Genomic DNA, 17237 nt, shown 5'->3' on the forward strand with positions numbered 1-17237 from the left:
ACTTTGACGACAATTTCCCTCGCGGCACAAACGGCAGCAGCAAAAGCAAAAGCAAAAGCAACAGTAGCTAGTTGTAGCTAGTGCCACGCCATTGCCATCGCCATCGCCACTGCCGAATCTAAAGCTGGATGGCAATGGAACTTAAGGATGCAGCGGGAGTGCAGAGTCCAGAAAACAAAAAGGGAATTCCTGATCAACGGGTCGCAGTTGCGGATGCTCTTTAGGGGCTGAAATGCCACGGACAAGCTACCCTCCAACGATCAGAGCCTAAAAAAAACATGGCAATGCTATAATGTATAAATGAATTTCAAAGAAAATAACTTAATTTTTGAAATTAAAAAACAAATATTTTTATTTAAATTACCATTAGTACATTTGCTCATTACATTTATTTGTGGTGAGGAAGACTCCGGAGTGTCTATTTAATAGTCAGGACAACCCATTTGGAAGAGCACTGCAGAGGAAAGTGCACAGATACAGCGGATGTGTATTCACATTCACACGCAGTGGCGCTCGGCAAGAAGGATGTGCAAGGAGATCTTGCAGCAGGACTCGCTGTGGTTCTTCAGCACTGCCGCCTGCCTTCGCCCGTGGATCACAAAAGCACGAAATTGATTGTGTAAATAAGAAAACGAAATTGTCGTTAGTTTACTTTTTCCGCTGACAAGCTTTTGGAACTGGCCAGAAACGAGAACTCCCGACTGTGGAAGGAGGAAGGGGGAAAGCGACTGGGAATGCAGTAGCAAATAAAAGGAGATGATGCAGAGACCAAATGGCGTTGAGATAGACAAAGAGTGCGACGAAATTAAAAATGGAATTTACTCGTTAGTCGCATTTCCAGTTTATTGCCAACTGACTTTGATGCGAAGAATTATCGGTGAAAAATTGATAGCTGCAGCTCGAAAGGAATCCGATTGCGATTGCAAGCGAATAGAGTGAAAAATTTTACAAGCAGCGACAATTGGCAGACAGAGTGCATCAATAAGTCAGATATGTACATAATCTGAAATGCATTGTAAAGCGAATGCTTTATGAGGACAGCGTTCGATCCTCCCACATTGATTCACACTCTAAACTTAGGTTGCAAATGGAAAAGTTTAATAGAGATAACAGAAAATACTGTAGAAATAAAAACATTACAAAACAGGAAAGTGTTTTAGAAATTAAAATTTTTTGTAATTTGTCAAAAAATACTTATTGCTTTCAGTTCTACTTTCAGCAGTTTTTTGAGCCCATTATTAGACCATCGACCTTGGCCACAACTTAAAAGAGCATTGTAATTGATTGGAGAAACTTTATAATAAACTAGAAAGTGGTTACTTTGAAAAGAATAAAAACATGGGGAAGTGGCGAGTAAATAATTTATCTATCCCTGCCCTGTTTTCTGCGTTTATCTTTGAATCCGTTTTGAATCGACTATCGGTCAGTTCGCTTTTGAATCGCTTTCGGGTTCCCATCGTTATGTAGTTGTGGACTTTTGTCTTTAGCAAAACCAAGATTATCACTGAGGAAAAGATTGCGAACTTTTTAAAATGTTTTATCCCTAAAATTAGGCATATTATTATATACTATATATACCAGACAATTTTAAAATTGATTTTTCTCGTTATCGTTATTTATCAATTTTAAGGTTATTTTGTAAACGAAGTTCATTTTTCGATAAACATAATAATAAAAATACTATACAAATAATAGTTATATTATAATATAATACAATAATTATATTAATAGTACTAAATTTTTCAAGATTTAGTTATATTTTTCTGTATATGCACCTATGTGCATATCCATGTCGATTCCCTTTCGACGCCACCAATTTCCGGCACCCGCTCAAAGATGCCTTTGTAGCTTTTCCTAGGACCTTCCACACCCCCCAGGACATGGCTAGGGCAACTTATGCCCGCCTCTACCTTCCAAATTGAATGAAAGCACATTTTGATTGAAAAGGAAATTTACGGTGAACGGGAGCCGCAACAGTTCGCAGGTCCTGGGGCATGTCCTGCATGGCTGCTTTAACATCCAATGTAGCGTTGCCCCTCGTAGCTCCCGGCGGATTTATCAGTCAATTTTAGAAAATTAGTTAACGGGTTTGCCGGAAACTTTTCTTTTTTGCACGCCAACTTGTCCAACAAGTTCGCTTCGCCCACCAAAAAATTTAAGGCTCAGTGTCCACAAAAATGGGAAAACGGGGGCAGGGATTTCTTTGGTTTGGGAAACCTCTAGCGTTTGAAGTTGATGCTTGAAATTAATTTACGTTTGGTCAGGGGAAAGTTAGATAATTAACCTCAACGTGCACTGAATAACGTGTAACCCAAATCTAGGCTCAATAGCAAAAAAAACAAACAAATTTATTTTCTAAGATCTAAGAACTTTATTTCATATGGATAAGATTAGGTATTTTGCGATTATGAAATACATAGTGCGTTTAACCTATATCTACTATATAGACAAAAATTACTGTAATCACTACATTAATAATAATGCATATAAGAATCCTTTTCTTTGGATACAAATATTTCTACTTGCTGTGCATATGTTCAACAAATTGTTATAATGCGAGAAATCAAACTATGTATAATTCTGTTATTGTTGTGCCCTCTGTGCCCTGAAACCATTGAGTAACTTATAAAAAATTGTTAAATCATCGCTTGCGTCCTATATTGTTTTGGTAATTTGTTTACGGTAATAGTTTATATTTTAGGTACATCTTGACATTTTCGACACATAAAATGTATATGAAATATATATTTTCTTTTATTAATTGATACCGTACAAAGCACATTCATTGAGTTATATTTGACCATGTTTGAAACTGTTGGTTATTTTTTCTTCTGTTTCGACTCTTTTTCCTTCTTAAAACGTATCCCTGCAAGTTCCCTTATGTCATTAAACTTTTGGTTAGTAAATCGCCAATTCGTGTTATACATTATTTATATGATATACGTGTGCAGCTATATTCACAATAATAGGAGTGGCCCACGCGAAATTGTATAAAAAAAGGACAATTACTTTTTCATAATGCTTCTGCTATTTTTAAAAAGGGTTCTTAATTTCCACAATCAGTATTTTGTTAATACGTTTTACTTTTGATGTACGAATATAGGGAATCAGGGTGTAAAATTAATATTTTCAATTTTAAAGAGTTAATTGCAAAAGCTCGATCTGAGAAAACGAAGCTTTAAATATGTTTTCTTTCGATCGTTAAAGCGTAATAGATTTTTATATACATATATATGTATATATACAGAATATATATATAATTTATTTTGAATTAAGTGATTCTATCGCATTACAGAATCTTATAGTGTTAATAACATGTCAGTGCTAACACAAAAAAGGTTTGGAAATTCACTTCATTCACATTTCTACACGCATCCAAGTCAGCAACCATTAATGTCTCTTATGAGACACAATCCAACAGGATATTTTGGTATTTTAATCGACTAGAACCGATTACACACACATCCTTTGAAATTAGGATTGCATCGGTGGAAATACTGGAAAAATACCTTTACAATAATACAGAACTCTAGTTCTTTGAACTTTTAGCTGCTGTTGCCAAATTGTTTGCCGGTTCTTGCAGTGGAACCCATTGAGCCGTAGCATTTTTGGCGCGAAAAACTTCTTCAAAAAATATTTTTTCCTCGGTGCGTACTTCGGGAGAGTTTCCAATGAGAGTTCGTCCTAAAATTTCACTTGATCCTGCAATATACATAAAAAGAATGATTACTTTTACAAAAATTACAACGTACATATGTAATATTATTATAGAATTTTTTTTTTAATTTTCCTCAGGCACCTTCAAAGATTACACAAGATTGGAAATTTTAACACAAATTCTACAATATCAAGTTTAAGTTTCAAGAAACTGTAATCTGATTTCGATCAACTTTTTTCGAGAGGCGTTTAAAGTGTTTATTTTATAAGCAATGCAATAACATCCAGATAACTAAACAATTAAAAAAAACAAAGGAATCACTTCAAAAATATTTCACTGCTTACCCAATAGCCCATCGTGGACCACGGCGAATTCCAGTACACAGTTTTTTAGAGTCTCCTTGGCCACATCGAAAGCAAGAGCCTCATTGTAGACGGGGTTCAGGGTGCCCCTTTGAACACCCGTCTTGCGTTTCTTTATCTTTTTGCCACCGGGACCGAGGAGGGTTACCTTCACATACGGATCCGAGGAGTTCCGGGCATCGTCGACAATCCGCAGATTTCGTGCCTTGATCAGGACGACCATCAAACGCTCCGCTGAGGGCAAATAGGCCAGGGACACCATTATATCCCCTAGATCCACTTTCATATCTTGGGCCGAGGCAGAACTAAGAGGAGTCCACAGTTTCAACTGCTCACTGAGATCCAGGTTGGCCAAATGTAGTTTACTTCCTCCGATGCAAACGTGCCGGGAATATGCGTCAAAGTCGTACAGTAAAATTTCCACAGTACGTTTGTCAATTACTCCGGCTGTTACCTCGAAAACGAACTGCTCGTCGAAAACTGAGAGGATATTATTTTGGATATTAACGTAAAATCCCAATAGAAATATTCAAAGCTATTCACCTGGATTCAGGGTCCTCTTGTGTATACGGGTCTGCCAAAAGTTCTTTTTATCCGGCAGCAAGCGAACTTTGGCATAAGGATCGGCAGTTCCGCTAAACTGCCTCGGTTGCAGATTCTGGGCCTCCAGTAGTCGAACATTTAGCAAACCTCCAACTGGATCGTAGCCAATGCTCACATGCAAATTACCCCGAACTTCGTTGATTGAAACTGGATTGAGGGTCTTCGGCTGCGAGTGCTACCAGATAATAGAAAAATAAAATACATATTTCTAAAATAACAAAGCCGTCTTCACTCACACTCCTATACAGGGTCATGTCGATTTTGGTGTGATCCAGCTTGGCATTCATGGAGGACACTCTGGGCCGGCTGGGATGCATGGCCAGGACCACATGCTTCTCGGATCTGGCGATCGGCACCGAGGTGGTGGAACAGTACGACAAGGTGTTGGACTTCAGGCTGCCGGTGGGTGATGTAGGAGTGGGCGGTGCGGACTCCTCGGTGGTATTGGACACTTGTTGCTGGATGGCTGCCGTGGATGTGACCGAAGCCGGCACCCAAAAGGCCGGGTCATTGTCCTCGCTTTTCAATGAGGTGGGGCTGATGTTACCGGCATTTCCACTGCTGTATTTCCCACGCGGTACCTCGTTTACGTTGTCCACATTGTAGCCTACGGCACCGGCAACCAAAGACTCCCTGTTAAGGCAAACGAAAACAATTATTTAAAGGTTGCTACCACCAAGGGTGCCCCTACAACTCGAACTGAATGTGGAACAGCTTTTAAGCAGGTTTGCCATGAACTTTTTTTTTTTACAAACTGAAATATTCCGTTGGGTTTGAGAGAAAAATAAAATAAAATAAAAAGAAACGAAAAGAATGCGTTCTACGTATACGCTCACATGGAGATTGAGCTCTAAAATATTATGTGATTGTATTTATTATATTATTTGATTTACAAACAAAGTACATATATATTTCCTGAAAGTGGGAATTGCTTTTGCTTTTTCTATTTTTAATGTTTATTATTAAAGTTTTTAGAGACACCCACCTCTGCTGATCTTCATCCTTTTCGTTCGCGGACTCCAGGAGATTTTGTTCGAACCAGTTCAGGCGATAGCGTTTCGAGCAGGTGGTATAGAGGGCTGCCCCAACAGCGGAAACAACCAGGAATGACACAGAGGCATAAACGCCAATTTGGGCCAATGAAATGTCCTCCTCACGTATGACAATGTCCATTTCTCCGGCTGAGAGTGAATCTAGAAAAGAGAAGTAATGTGAAAGGATGCAGACACTCCTTACTACAAAGCACATGAGATGGTAATGTGAGTCAATTACTCGGCCTGACCCCGCATCGACATCTCTCCACCTGCCTAATGATACCCAATCTAGCCATAAAACATTCATTAGCAAGTCAGGACCTCGGGATGTGTGTCTCATAAATAAATCAAAGCTTGGGGCCCCACGTTCGACATTCATCTTCTCCGCTCCCTGGCTTTGTGGGTTATTAATTGACCGGCTTAAGGTGGTGGTGTTTGTGGGGCATCGGCACCGCAGAATCCTGACCACCGGCACGTGCTCACTGCCACCCACCAGCAGCAAGGATCCACCAGGAGGCTAATTGAGGTGCCGTGCTTTGTCTTTCTCAGACCGCAACCACACAAAATTGCCATAAAGGCGACTCGGCCTCGGTTAGTTCGCAATTAGCCGAGCAAACTGCCAGGTGACCCTCATCCCAAGAAGTCCTACAAAATCCGCCAAATTACACCCACACTTAAAACAAAAAACTGTCGCAGAATGTGCGTCGTTAAACCTCCTTCCACACTGCACAGTTTTATAGTTGCGCCCTTTTTAAAAGGTATGTGATGATTAAAAGAAAATTAAACTGTTTATTCTTTTTTTAATTAAAGTAAAGATTGACACTTGCGATCCTAGAATGACACTTAGTCAAAGGATAATCTAATCATCATTATGCAACTTTGAATATTATATAATTCCAGCCGCTATTATTACTAGATTTCGAAATTACATTGAAAGGAATGTAGGTCGTATTTTCATTAGGAAAAGGCACTATCTTGCATATTTTAAATGGAGAAATAATATTCACGCTATTAACCTAAAATGTGTATTTTTCGGTGTTATTATATTTTTCTGTGTACAGTTAATGTAAAGGGCGCAGAGAACTGCCAACAAGATGAAGCGCGGTCTGTTGAAAAGCAAAAATGTATAGCCGACTTGTTAATTAATTAGTATATTTATATTTGAAAGCCACCTTTGGATGAGTCCTGCGTTTCATTTCTTACCTCGGACCCTTTCCCTCCCAAAACCACTCCCCTTTTTCTGGCCAATCTCTGCAAATTTACTTTTCGCTCATTATTTATTTACGTCTACTTTTGTTTTGGGTCTACGGTTTCTTTTATGGCAATTGCATGAGGTGTGTATGCGGGTTCAATTCCCTGTTTCCCTCCTCCCATCTCTTAGTTTCTTGGAAAATCTGCGGGAAATGATTTATGTGCCCTTATGTGCAAATAAGTGTGTTGGGGGCCTAATGGGGCGGCTTGGAAAATTTATGAAATTAGTTTTAATTTAAACTTTGACAGTTGCGAAGATAAGCTGAAATGGCAAAAGACAAAGCAGTAAATTAGGTGAAATTCGTCGGGTAGAATTTAAGCGCTTTGAGTAGACATTCCCAGTAAAATCAATTTCCCAGCCAATCGCCCCTAAATCCGCTGAGAAATATGGCAAAATGATAGCCTGCTGATATCACCTGCCGCATTTCAGCATAGGCGGCTCCTCGCTTTTGTAAATCACACATAACCCAATCAATGTCAAATTGAGCAGATCGCTCCGCCACACCCCACATCATCAGTCAGTCATTCAGTCAGTCAGTTGAGGTGTCCTTCTGCGCCGCCTGCGCGAGTGTCAGGATGTGAATGTCAGGTCATATCCTGACACTGGTATCTCGCTCAAAATGTTCTACCCTTACTTGAAATGGGATTTGTGATATGGTTAAAAAGATTAAAAACAATAAGGTACAGAAATAAAAATACGAATATTTGTATATATAGTCAAAGTCTTACAACCCATTTAAAAAATGAAAACCCCAAAGCTTTAAACTAATTATATTGCAAAACCGTCTTAATAGCTTGTTTTAGCAAAAAGCTTTGAAAGGGTATTTTCAAAAATCTGTACCCCGGTTTCCTTTTTAAGCCCAGTATTTGCCCACATGCATCATTCACACGTGTGTGGGCCTGTGGGCATAGGGATTTATTGCTCCTGTCATAAATTTTAATACAAAAACCGCGCTTAGGCCCTTTTGGCTCGACTGTCTGGCTTTGTAAATCATTTTGCGGCATAATCGTGCACATTTTCACTTTTCGCTGGAACCCCTAGATAAGACCGCACTACTTCCGCCTGCGATTTTGTTTGCGTCGCAGCAAAGTCAAGGCCAGAAACGCGTCCCTCAAAGTCCCCTAATGTGTGGACCTAGCGAGCGACTAAAATTAAGTTTATCTAATCGATAAAACCAGCCGAATGGTTCATTGAATGCCTGGGAAAACGGTGGGTGTGTGGGCCAGCTCATTCCTGTGATTTCACCCAGCTTTTTATGGCGATTTCATCATTCGCGTTACAAAAAAAGTATAGATTAAGATGCCTTTCAACGGTCGCAGAGCTCTTGAATTGCGCAATTATGACAAATTATGCTCATTAGTCTAATGAAGTGTTTTGTGACTGAAAAGCTCGAGGAATGGCCCCAGCTGCCAGTCCAAATCCACGCCCTGCTGCTTTTGCAAAGAATGTGGACAATTGCAGCAGTCAGCAAGGCAAACACCCTATTATTCTGTTGCCAGGGAAGTTTGCTGGGGATGGGACTACTTCGTTGAAAAACTCTTTAAAGCAAAGAAAAAAGCGAGTCTTATTGCTTTGCAGTAAAAAAAGCTGGATAGGCTGTGCCTGTTCACGTGGCAAAATGTTCTGACTGAGCGGAAGTAACTTAGCTCACACAAACCAGCTCGTTTTATAAGCTAAACAAGTTCCATTAAACTATCATTTTCCTTTGACTTCCGGAAGTACTTCGCCCCTATCCTGTTATCCTTCCGGCCTTCCGTAGCCATTGTTTGGCTTATCCTGTCATAGAGCATTGCGGAAACACTAGCCGGGACCTGGATGCACACCTGTCCCTGGCAACAGTAATTAGATTACGACATCGAATCCACGAGAATGCGCGTGTTGCTGTTGTCCTGGATTGCACTAGACCAAGAGAGACCAGGACTAAACAGCGGCAATTGCAAACGGCACTCAGAGAAATATTGCAATATTACTGTCAACAAAACGAATAAACTTCAACTAATTTACTCAAATTTTCAATTGGAATTAAAAAAAAAATAATTTGTGTAGCCAGTTTTGTAGACTCTTCTGTACTCAATACAAAAATGAAAAGATATGTAAATATTTTACATAAGCCATGAAGTTATTTTTTTTTAGCAACTTCCACTCTTTGTTATTGATTTTGTCGGCTTGTGTTTTATAAACTCTGCCCAGTTGCATAAGCAAGCTTATGAAGGCTCCTGCCCACCTGGAATCCATTAGCTCGTGTCCTTCCTCACCCGCGTTGAAGTTTCATTTGGTTTCAACGCATCCAGTGCAGTTCATACACGGTCCCTGGAGCAACAGATGAAAAACCTTCGGTTTGCATAAACAAGCAGCACGGGCTAAACTTATATACACGGCACGAGGGCCACAGTGTCCTCCAGGATCCGGAGGTCCTGGCCGTCAATAAGCAGGCATCAGCAATTTGTAATACGCGCCAAATTGACACATTTGAGGCGCTAGTTATCACCCCCGTTTGCCCCCTTGAGTGACCGTAGTAAGTCTGCTTTTGTTATTCGAGTTGATTATCTAACACCGATGGCATTGCGAGTCGTGGTCCTCAATGTCAATGGGATCGGCAGGGCAAATTGGAGGCTGACCCCAACGCCGTCTCTGCTAATTAGCCATCAATGAATATTTATAGCTTATGGCGGGGATAAAAGGGATGTACTATAAGCAGCTGAGAATTGCCGAGGAACCCGGGCAAAGGCATAAAATGATTAATAAACTTCTCAAGAAGGAACAGAAACAGCTTGTGAATTTGTAAAACTAACTGAATTCCTAGTATATATATGTACGTACGATTTAAGCCGAAAGTCACAGCACGAAAAAAGCAAATGTTAGCGTTGCCCAGAAATATATTTTCGATGAAAACATCACATTCAATAAGTACTATATACAAGCAAAATTTTTTTTTTGTACCGCAAACATTTTAAAAGTCATGCCAATCCTTTTACTCTCATTTGAAAACACTCCAAAGCCCTCTATATGCGATAAAAGTGGAATAAGAGATCCCATTAAAATCAACAACCATATGTCAATTCGCCACAGGCCATTAAACCATGGGATCCGACCGGCGGGACACAGAAAATATTGAAATAAAAAATATAAGAGAGAAACTGGCGAAAGCAAGATAAACAGCAATTTAATAAAGTGACCCAAAGTTATGCGCCTCAAGTCTAAGGGCGGGAGCATAAAAACAAACAATAAAACGCTCATTAAAACGCTGAAAATGCCCAAGAAGTAAACAACGAAAAATGTTTACATGCGCTCTCGGGATGGCAAAAAAGAAAAATAAAAGAAAAAACATGTCCTGTCGAGGGCTACGGAAATAATAAGTGTGATATTAATACTTGTGTTTGGAACAAAGGGAAACCCGCACGGCTGGCTATGTGGGTACATAAAGCAGCCAAGGGTGGCGGGTCACAGGCTAAAGAGCTGCCAATAACTCAACAAGTTAACAAACATGGCTGCCTGTGAGCTTCTTTATGGCCTCGTCAATTTTTCCTGTGGCTTCTGGCGACGTTTTTGCATTAAAAATGCATTAATCTTTGGACACGGGATAAATATTCATGGCCTCACGGCCAGAGATGTCTATAATAAATGCACTTCTTCAGTGCAGCCTGTTGACTGCCTGACACGCAATATCCCAGGCACGGAATACATATGACGACGGTCGCTCTATTCGGCTACGGAATGGAGGTCGAGGGTCACGGCCACAAACGGGTGTTTCAAGGACATGGTTGTTGTGTTTGAGTGGCTGCCAGCGTGGCTAACGCGGCCAACGTGTCCTGGCTGCTCCACCAGGTTAAACAGCACGCGTCTGAGAAATTCCGAACGAAATACTCACTGTCTTTTCAAACGGAATACGGAAATACGGAATTGAGAAAGGGGTCCCGCACACGCTCTCTACTAATTAAATTAAAATACCTTTGCTTTGAAAGGTTTTATCACACCGAATGCACAACGTGCTCCACGTGGCGTATACGCAATGCAATCTTTTTAATCAGCAATCATTTCTGCCGCGATGAGTGCTCGAAAACAACTCTCGCTGAGCGAAAGGGAAACTCATTTTCCAATGCAAACAATTTTCTACAAATCTGTTTTGCATTAATGGAAAGTGACATATTTTCTGATATCATATTACTTCTTAGGCGATGCTTTTAAGAGATTTTATTTAGGGTTCAACTAAAATTTAAAAAGTGAGGCCATTTATTGCTTAGTACGCCGAAAATAAGAAATTTTTTACATTTTACAATTTTAGTTAAAGGAATTGAGTCTTTAATGTTTGAATTTAACTTTCCAAAAGTTACAATAATTGTGTACTGCCAACTCCTATAAGTATAATCGCAAACAATTCTCAATTTATGTTTCGTTTTTCAACTATTTCATTTAAAATATTTCTTCAGAAAGTCGAACAGAACTTTTCTCAAGACGATTTACAAAGAATAATACACTAGCTCAACTTTTACAATAAAAGTTTGTCAGCTTACACTTCCTTTTTCGTCTAGAAAATCAATTTACTGGTCCAACAAGTTCAAATTACATTCGCTCGACGAAACCATTGTTCAATAAAGATTTCAGTCCACTTCAAAGCAAGTACAACCATTAAATATTGATTGTCTTGTTTTTGAAACGTGACTTAACTATTTTAGCAAATTATAACAACGAATTTATGTGTAAATTGAGTTCAAACGGATCAAACAGCTGTTTCAGCACTTACCCCTTGAGTATTTGCAAGTCGGTGACGCAGAGCCGAATAAAAATGTGCAAACACTTTTTTTAATAAAATAGCTGCCTGCAGTTTACCGCAACAATATGTTTACGAAATCCTTTTGACGGTCCAACGTGGCGTATGCTCAATTCGCTCTACGCAGAGTATCGCATATTGTGCGTGTTGTGTGTTGTTAACGAGTTTTCGGAGCAATTTCCTTATTAGCAGGCTTTTATTAATTTTTAACTCAATAATCCCCTCCGCACACTGGTCAATTACATTAAATAAATGTTGCCAAGTAAAGAGATAACTGAAAACGGTTGAATTTTCCCCTTTTTTTGGTTCACGCGCCTCAACAACTTGGCCAGAGCGTTGCTGAAACTCGACTGTGTTGTTGTTCACCAAAAATTACACGCAGTTACCCGATGTCATGTTCCATCACACTCACACTCTCGCACCCAAAACACAGATGGGCTTATGGTAACACCACACAAATGCAAATGCGAAACTTCGAGACCCAACGGAAATGTCCTTTAAAATTCCTCTTTAAAATATCTATTATTTGAAAACAAAATGTAGTTTCTTACTTTTCACTCAAACATATATAGAGTAGTAGGTAATGATTAACTAAAGTAATGCAGCTACCGGAAGGAAAAGCCTTTCTTACACAAAAGCTTCCCGCAGAGCAACAGCTGGCCAATTTCATAAAAAGCCCGCGAAATCCCAAGCTGTTAATGTTTAGACCTTTCCCAAAAAGCTTGAAGCTTTCTAGAATTTCAGTTACTTTAGGCGTTGCCACCTATATCTTTATTTAGGAAAATATATATATTTGTAGCTGTCATATAATATTATTATCAGAATCATTGTGTTTACGAATGAAACAAAAATAGAAGCCTGTTTGGCCGTCTTTTATATTATTTTTTTTGCATATTAATTATATTTATTCTTAATGAATTGCAGTTTTCCTTATCTTTTTAAATATGTCTATTGTTTCCTTTTCTCTTTTTGCAAAACCAAATTTTGATTGTGGGAAAAAAGAAAATAATACTAATAATATATTATTGTTGAACTTTGATAAAAGCTCATTATGGAAAAAAAACTTTAAATTTATAAGAAAAAACCAATGATTAATCAGCATTAATTCTGCCCGTGGACTTGACAATGGTTTTGAAACGTCCTAGTATTATTAAGCATGATCTAAGCATTTTGCAAAAAATCGTCAGACCTAAATTATAATCTCTTCCCTTACATATTTCTATACTAATTTGATAGCACTAGACAATTAATCAAATGTTTTTGTCACTGAAAGATTCGCGTGTTTCCGAAAAATGTACGCAAGCTCACAATCACGCACATTTTGAATGATAACCTCTTACACCTGAATAGATTATGCCTTTTGCTAGCAATGTTATTCTCAGCCTTCTTCTAACGCTCAAAAGATATTTAATATGGTTATATCTATTCTCTGTAAGCCTCAAAGTCAAAGTCAAATGGTTAAGCCCAGTTAAAGAGCTCGTTCAGCTACGACTTTGAATATTTTTGCGGTTTTAAGTCATTATCTAACGTGATGATGCTGATCTTAACACTGAGATGATAGCATATTAGATTACCAAATCTTGTAAAAGCCACACATCAAGCTTGAACTCAATTGGAAATAATAAATGATCAATAACAATTGAATCGTGACGTCTTTAAGGTTATTTTTTAAAAATGATTCTTATCGTATTTTTTTCTTTGAATAATATTTATATTATATACTGCGTAATTTAAAATATTTCATTAGCTGTGCAGTATTTTCTATTTATACAATACAATGTACAGAATAAATGAACTGCGTTCTGTCTGGAATTTAATAATGGGAAATTAAATAGTCTGAATAATTTCAGTTTCGTAATAGTTATTGATTAAACATACTCACTCCAAGTTAAATAAAAATCTTTTCCATAGTTCAAAAAGTTCAAAAGCGTGGCATCATTTTTAAATCCATTTCAATTTCAAGTTCAAAGTTGTAGTCAGCGATAATAGTAAAGTCATTATCTCTGTTCCCATTAGCCGATTCAAGAATTTAAAACATTTAAACATTTAAGACGTCAGAGGCTTGACACAAATCTTGGTTCTTTTGGCGGATTAAAACGCATTTAAGAATTAAATCGAATAACTGCAGGCTATTAACCCAAAATGTATTTTGATTGCCTTAATGACTGACGATGAAACGGTTCGAGTAGATGTAATTGATTCGCCCGGTGCACGTTTGACTTGTGCCAATAAATCAAATGTAATGCTGATAAGCGCCTTAAATGCCTCCCTTATAATAATTGCTGGCCCATTAAATTCATAAGGTAGCAAGTAATTAGCTCATTGAGCAACCCGATTCCACGAGAAATATATAAATTATGCTCGTCTCTACGAGCATATTCGGAAATTGACTCATGTACAAGCGAGTGCCCACAAAACATTATTGCACAATCTCTTAATCTCAGTGCAATGCCTAGCCCTCCCGTGAATATGATTTCAAACGAGTTTGGACGCACATACATTTATATAAATATATAATACAGAAACCGATCTTAAAGAGCCTCGTTTCTCTGGACCCGAAGCCTTATCACCATGCTTTCGGATCGATCGATCGACTCACGTGTTGTCATTTATAAAACGATTACAATCCAAGGCATGAATGACACTCCATCACCGGTGGCTGAACATGAAAGACACTCAAGACCCCAAGTAAAACTGGAATTGAAACCGACCAAGCAGAACTCAACTTGACTCGACTGCCGGCTGTCTGAAGTGATCGGGCGGCATTACAAATCGTTGTATCTGATATTAGTAAAAGTGAAAGTAATTGCATACTTCCAACATGTCATCCGCGTTGACGAACCTCTTGCAATCGCTGAGGATTGTGCCCTTGGGGCATGGGAAGTCCAGTAACCAGGTGGTGGTTGTGCCGAGCAAAAAGGAACGCCTAAAGCTGGAAGATCTGCCGGAGATCACTTTGGAGGAGGTGGCCCAGCACGACAGCTTCGACGACTGCTGGGTGGTGATCTACGACAGAGTTTACGATGTGACGCACTTTCTGAGGGATCATCCCGGCGGCGACGACGTCATCATGGATCACGCAGGACGAGATGCCACCATCGCCTTCCATGGCACAGGACACTCTGGGGATGCCATCGAATTGATGAAGGATTTCCTGATCGGCCAACTTCCCACCAAGCAGCACATCTTTCGCACTGGCAAAAACAAGGTTTTGTCCCTGGGCATACCGGAATAATAATATAATGCCAGCCGATTTTGCACCGATCGCCTTCGCCGCCGTCCTCCATGTCGTATATGTCTATATATATTTTTAGAGTATTCATCGCCTAGTTTTCTAGTTGTAATCAGCCTATTTCGAATTCCGCTAAACGGCTTTCGCTTAATCATCAAAAACCATTCAGCCAACTATGTATGTTTATATGTTAAATATTTTTGCCAAGACTTGAAACGGATCTAAGATTAAATTATTTTTATTGTGAGTGTGCTCTTTGATGTTTGTCACTAGCTGATTATAATGGTTGGTTGGGTTTGCAGCTAGTTTGAGTGTTCATTTGCATGCTGATTCAGGAAAATGTCTGGTTTTTATCAGTGCTGATGGTGAAATGAATTTTCCAAGTCTAACGACATACTCCCTACTTCAATAATACTTTATTCGTTAATATTCATCTTACACATATTGGTTGACATTAGGTAAATGCATAAATAAGAAATGCTTATGACAAAAATAAATATCACTGAACAGATTTTCACTTGGCTGCTCTGATAAGAGGCTTTTTCAACTCTATCAACCTTCTTTCGTCTGACTAGTACACAAGTATTTGGCATTTTCTTTCCAATTGACTTAAAAGTATTGCTCATAAATGGATTGCTTATCAGTTGAACCGTGGTTCGTGGAGGTTAGCACTCGTATTTAGCTGCTGCTAGTCGGTGGTTCGTTGTGAGGTCCTTGAAGAAGGGCCTGCAATTTGGCAGCCGCCGGAAAGGCACCCAAGTCAAGAGGTGCTGCTCCCGTTGTGCTTTGTATATAGGCCAGTAGTCTAAAAACAAAAAAAATATATATGTTAATATTTCTATTTGAGCATAGTAATGTATTCTGTTACCTTCTCAACTCTTCGAGGGCATTTTGCTGCATTAGAATATAGTTCTTAGCCAGCAGTAAGGTGGCTATTTTCGACAGCTTTCGCACAGACGGCGAATGCGCATAGGGAATCACACTTCTCAGCTCATCGAGGGCGTCATTCAAATCGTGCATCCTTCGTCGTTCCCGGGCATTTATGTTCAGCCTCACCGTCTTTCCTTGGCGGTTTTTCTGCTTGCCACTGTTGGAGCCACTTCCGCTGGCTCCACCACTGGACACGGCCACCGTGGTGGTGCCACCACTGATGGCAATGGCTGCGATGGCGGCGGCCGTGGGACTCAGTGGCTTCTCCGGAGCACTGGGTCCTGGTTTGTTCTCATCCGTCGGTGGCTGCTGGGACATGCCCATTCCCTGGGCATAGAAGCCACCCAGACCAACCGATCCAAGTGGAGTCCGACGGCCGGGGACGCTTTGTGGTGGGCTGGCGGTGGGCGCTGGATGCTGGCCACCAAGCATATTGGCGGTGGGAGGTATTGGCATGTGTCCGTGGTTGGGGAGACCGGGAAACCCAAAGGCCAGATTCGAGGGATCCATTTATATTATTTTAGGTAGCTTTCTCAGCTGTGAAAAAAAAGGTTTATGTGTAAGCGATGTGTAATCTTTTAGAGTTGTCCTTGCGTCTCAAAATTATTGTGTTGCAGGGTTGCACAAGGATACTAATAAATAGGGGTGGAAATTATCGCTGTTTGGTAGCGCCATCTGGCGGAATTTCATGTACTTATTAGGTTATCAAAGCTTTCTATAGGTGGAGCTCTTATTTTGTACACTAAAACACTTTGGTTTAATACATTTCAAAAGCCTCGTAAGTATTTCCCTAATTTAATAAAAAACGCGTACAATTTAAGGACTCTTTAAATCCAAAACCAACATATCAAGCCATAGCCAGATTAAAAAAATTAATTTATATTTATAAAAGCTTTTTATAGGTGGCGCTGTGGAGTAGACCAATTTAGAGGGATGTTTCAATATGATGTTCCATAATGAATACAATTTAAACGGTTTTATAATTATTAAAGAGCTCAGCACTTAAGTAAGTAATAAACTTTAAAATTGAACGTAAATAATATATTTGGCAATTATTAACCCAGCGAAATAGATTATCAAATATGCAAGATCGCCGCAGCACTTTATTTAACTTGCTGTTAATTCATGACACACTTAAAGGATTATTCATTTAAATTAACCACAAATCACAAGTTTGCCGGTGTACGAAGGGGACAAAGAGCACAGAGAACGGTAAAAGAAATTGCGGATTTAAACATTTTTAAAAATCGCACGCACCACAAACCAGGCAAAAAATTAAAATGCGGCTGCTGCGTCAGAGGATTCAGATCCTGAATCGCAATCGGAATCGGAATCGATGCGCGAGTGTGAGGTGCCCGGCAACAACAGAGACTACCGCGATTTTGTGGTGGGTTATAG

General features: G+C 39.4%; 3 protein-coding genes across 3 annotated transcripts; 1 reads left to right on the forward strand and 2 right to left on the reverse strand.

Moving 5' to 3' along the window:
• Window positions 1-2425: 2425 nt before the first annotated feature.
• LOC120446146 (synaptotagmin-1) lies at window positions 2426-12017 on the reverse strand. The gene is made up of 6 exons (XM_039626973.1): window positions 11651-12017; window positions 5609-5816; window positions 4860-5256; window positions 4564-4798; window positions 4003-4500; window positions 2426-3702 (listed from the first exon to the last, which is right to left on the reverse strand). The coding sequence occupies exons 2-6, from the start codon at window positions 5794-5796 to the stop codon at window positions 3530-3532; spliced, it is 1491 nt and encodes a 496-aa protein (XP_039482907.1). The 5' UTR covers window positions 5797-5816; window positions 11651-12017; the 3' UTR covers window positions 2426-3529.
• A 2293-nt stretch (window positions 12018-14310) lies between these two features.
• On the forward strand, window positions 14311-15156 carry LOC120446148 (cytochrome b5). Its single transcript, XM_039626975.2, has one exon. It carries the CDS (start codon window positions 14499-14501, stop codon window positions 14910-14912), a length of 414 nt encoding a protein of 137 aa, XP_039482909.1. The 5' UTR covers window positions 14311-14498; the 3' UTR covers window positions 14913-15156.
• A 149-nt stretch (window positions 15157-15305) lies between these two features.
• Window positions 15306-16427, reverse strand: LOC120446147 (class E basic helix-loop-helix protein 22). The gene is made up of 2 exons (XM_039626974.1): window positions 15778-16427; window positions 15306-15714 (listed from the first exon to the last, which is right to left on the reverse strand). The coding sequence occupies exons 1-2, from the start codon at window positions 16347-16349 to the stop codon at window positions 15588-15590; spliced, it is 699 nt and encodes a 232-aa protein (XP_039482908.1). The 5' UTR covers window positions 16350-16427; the 3' UTR covers window positions 15306-15587.
• Between the last annotated feature and the right edge of the window lie 810 nt (window positions 16428-17237).

This window comes from Drosophila santomea, chromosome 2R, assembly GCF_016746245.2.
Source record: "Drosophila santomea strain STO CAGO 1482 chromosome 2R, Prin_Dsan_1.1, whole genome shotgun sequence".
Lineage (NCBI taxonomy): Eukaryota > Metazoa > Arthropoda > Insecta > Diptera > Drosophilidae > Drosophila > Drosophila santomea.

Excerpts from the sequence above, each read along its gene's own strand:
- LOC120446146 (XM_039626973.1), bottom strand. The coding sequence starts at position 5,796 with ATGGACATTGTCATACGTGAGGAGGACATTTCATTGGCCCAAATTGGC. Across the intron at positions 4,501-4,563 it reads CAAGAGGACCCTGAATCCAG|TTTTCGACGAGCAGTTCGTT; the intron begins GTGAATAGCTTT and ends ATATCCTCTCAG. Across the intron at positions 3,703-4,002 it reads GGTCCACGATGGGCTATTGG|GATCAAGTGAAATTTTAGGA; the intron begins GTAAGCAGTGAA and ends TGTATATTGCAG.
- LOC120446148 (XM_039626975.2), top strand. The coding sequence starts at position 14,499 with ATGTCATCCGCGTTGACGAACCTCTTGCAATCGCTGAGGATTGTGCCC.
- LOC120446147 (XM_039626974.1), bottom strand. The coding sequence starts at position 16,349 with ATGGATCCCTCGAATCTGGCCTTTGGGTTTCCCGGTCTCCCCAACCAC. Across the intron at positions 15,715-15,777 it reads GCCCTCGAAGAGTTGAGAAG|ACTACTGGCCTATATACAAA; the intron begins GTAACAGAATAC and ends TTTTGTTTTTAG.